This window comes from Cajanus cajan, chromosome 7 (assembly GCF_000230855.2).
Source record: "Cajanus cajan strain Asha chromosome 7, NIPB_CcT2T_4, whole genome shotgun sequence".
Lineage (NCBI taxonomy): Eukaryota > Viridiplantae > Streptophyta > Magnoliopsida > Fabales > Fabaceae > Cajanus > Cajanus cajan.
Window position 1 is genome coordinate 50,596,351 of NC_138523.1, and position 3,533 is coordinate 50,599,883.

General features: G+C 33.7%; 1 protein-coding gene across 1 annotated transcript; it reads left to right on the forward strand.

Moving 5' to 3' along the window:
* The first annotated feature begins 222 nt into the window (after positions 1 to 222).
* On the forward strand, positions 223 to 1,392 carry LOC109793887 (caffeoylshikimate esterase). Its single transcript, XM_083059995.1, has one exon. The coding sequence runs from the start codon at positions 251 to 253 to the stop codon at positions 1,322 to 1,324; it is 1,074 nt and encodes a 357-aa protein (XP_082916121.1). The 5' UTR covers positions 223 to 250; the 3' UTR covers positions 1,325 to 1,392.
* Positions 1,393 to 3,533: the final 2,141 nt, after the last annotated feature.

The following is a 3,533-nucleotide window of genomic DNA, read 5'->3' on the forward strand; positions in this document are numbered from 1 at the left end:
CGCTTCATCATTCAAGGTAACTACTAATCATAGATATATAATTTATATGCTAAATTTTAAGTTTATAAAAGAAAATAAAATACTTTAAAATGTTTATAATCATTATACTGTACTTTTACATGCATAATTAATTTAATAAAATAGTAAATATATATTTTCAAATTTACTATAATTCATATTTTCATTACAATTAAAATGAATAAAATAGCAGTAGTAGCTGTAGTAATAAATAGGATAAATAGTGAAGCAGATGAAGGGCATGAATACGAAAGCAGGAGAAGTGCATTGCAAATTTGCAATTGGAATTGGAAAATCGGAAAGAAGAGTGCGCATTTTAGCCAGAATGGTGCACCCAGTAGCGGAAGCAAACGAGGAAAGCCCCTTCGGCACGCTAACGCCGGACGAGTTCTACGCGCGTCACTCAGTGAGTCACGCATCCGAGTTCATCACAAACCCTAGGGGTCTCAAGCTCTTCACCCAGTGGTGGACCCCACTCCCTCCCACCCCTATCATCGGAACCCTAGCCCTCGTGCACGGCTTCACCGGCGAGTCAAGCTGGTTCCTCCAACTCACCGCCGTCTACTTCGCCAAGGCCGGCTTCGCCACCTGCGCCATCGACCACCAGGGCCACGGCTTCTCCGAAGGCCTCGCCGCCCACATCCCCGACATCAACCCCGTCGTCGACGACTGCATCACATTCTTCCAAAACTTCCGCCGCCGCTTCGATCCCGCTCTCCCCTCCTTCCTCTACTCCGAGTCCCTCGGCGGCGCCATCGCGCTCCTCATCACGCTCCGCCGCGGCGCCGCGGCGCCGTGGCACGGCCTCGTCCTCAACGGCGCCATGTGCGGGATCAGCGCCAAGTTCAAGCCGCCGTGGCCGCTCGAGCACCTCCTCTCCGTCGTGGCGGCGGTCATTCCGACGTGGCGCGTGGTCCCGACGCGCGGCTCCATCCCCGAGGTGTCGTTCAAGGTGGAGTGGAAGCGGAAGCTGGCGTTGGCGAGTCCGCGGAGGACGGTGGCGCGTCCGCGCGCTGCCACGGCGCAGGAGCTGCTGAGGATCTGCCGGGAGGTGCAGGAGAGGTACGAGGAGGTGGAGGTGCCGTTCCTGGTGGCGCACGGCGGCGACGACGTGGTTTGCGACCCTGCGTGCGTGGAGGAGTTGTTCTCACGCGCGGCGAGTAAGGATAAGACGCTGAAGATATATCCAGGAATGTGGCACCAGATGGTTGGGGAACCTCAAGAGAACGTGGAGTTGGTGTTTGGCGATATGTTGGACTGGCTTCGTACTCGTGCTCAACGCTCCGCCGTGCACGGTGGCTCTTAGGGTCCATTTTGTATTTGTTTATGTTATTATAATAATATAATAATAAGAAAATAATATTAGTTGTGCCAGGTTGGTACGTCGTACGGGCATAGATAAGATATTATTTAAGATATTATATCTTACTAAAATGTTATCCGTTTCACACTGTTCACTGTTCACCAATCAATCTGTGGAAAATTTTAATTAAAATGTAGAACTGGAGTTTTTCTAAGATACATTTAGGATCACAAATTCTTATTTATTTTATTCTTAAAATCTTATTATAAAAAATTAAGAGAGGTTTCCCCAGTAAATATAATACTTATTCTATGTAGTATTAATTTTTTATACTTTTATTTTTTATGGAAGGTTAAATATAGTTTTAAACCTATTAATATAGTTGTCCCAACTCCCAACTGCCAACCTCCAATTCGATGGGATGTCCGTCATTGAAGATCACCAAAAGCATGACACACCAGATTTTTGTCGCGTTAGTATATGCCTCCTCCATCTTGTATACAATTACTTTTTTAATTAATTTAATGAATATTACTACCATTTTTATATATAATATCCAATTATTTAATTTATTAAAATTTAAAATATTTAATTAAATTAATAATAATCAATTTGTTATATTTATATTTTTTAAAAATATTATTATGTTATTTTTTTATGATTAATACTCACTAATATGCATGTCTTTTTTTATATATAATTGAAATTTATAATAAATATATATAATATTTATATATTTGAATATAAAAATTATATTTAAAATTAGTATACACAAATATATTTAAAAATATAAAATATATTTTAGGTGTATGATAAATAATTTATATTGTACCAAAAAAATTATTGATTGATAAATTATTTTAAAATATTAATATTTAATTTATAAATATTTTTTATAAATAAAAATTAAATTAAATAAGAAGTTAAATTTTTTTAAAAACTGTAAAAAGTCATAAGAGTTTGTGTTAAATATATATATATATATATATATATATATATATATAAGGTTTATTTAAAATTCATAAATAATTTGATAAATGAAAATCTGGATAAAAAGTTAAAAAATCTTTAGGAATTATATCATTGGAAAAAAAAACTCTTAAAAACACTTTTTTAAAAGATAAATATTCGTATTTTATATAGTGATTGATATATCTTCTAACAAATTAAAATATATGTCTTATACTATTTCTTTTTCTTAATTAATATTCATTATTCTCTTAACCAATTAGAATATATGTTCCTTAAAGAATTTATAGTTAATGCATTTTCTCAAATTAAGATAACACACTTTAATTAGGGATGTTTTAGTATAAAAATAATTAATATATGAGACAATATGAATTGGATCTTATATAAAGAAACAAACAGTTATTCTAAATTGAATTTTATAACTAAAATCAGATAGTAATATTTAATTTGTCCATAAATTAAACAATTATTTTTAATTATTCCCAACATTTTAAAATTATTATCTCTCTCTTTTTTTTTTTAATTGGAATGACTCGATAGCAACTAGGGACGACAATGAACTAAATTAACTTAAAAATAGTTCGTAACGCAATTTGATAATTTATCCCACATGCATAAATTTAATAAATATAATACTAATTTTCTAAATAAACTAAAACTCAAGATAGACGTGTCACCGAAACTCAACATTAGACAAAATTAAATTCAAAAATAATTATAGGAATTAAAAATTGTATTAAAACAACTCCAACTAAATAAGTCTAGATCTATGACTTAAAATGCTAATAGATAACAATTTTTCTAACCAAGTCTCAATGTTACACCTATTAAAGTTTTCTTAGCATAAAAATAAGGCTTTTCCAACATTATCAAATTCTCTTGCATAAACACCACAAAACAAAATACCTAAAGAAAATAGGAGTGAAAAATATTTCACTTTGGTTACCGATGTAAAAAATGGTCAGGTAGTCACACACATACATAACAACAATTATATATATAAAACAACAAAATATCATTAATTGCATTCATCATTCTCAATAATCAAAGCATACTAGACAATACATGATATAACAAGGCTTGTTCCACACATCTCAACATTCGTTCCATTCATAATTCAAAGACAATGAGTATGTTATGATCATGTAATGGACAAGACTCTCCTGTATGTATCTATTTTTTCCATTGTAAGATTTATTCTTAACTATAACTACAGTTAATTGGTTGTCACAATGTATTG

Coding starts and splice junctions, on each gene's coding strand:
- LOC109793887 (XM_083059995.1), top strand. CDS start 251: ATGAAGGGCATGAATACGAAAGCAGGAGAAGTGCATTGCAAATTTGCA.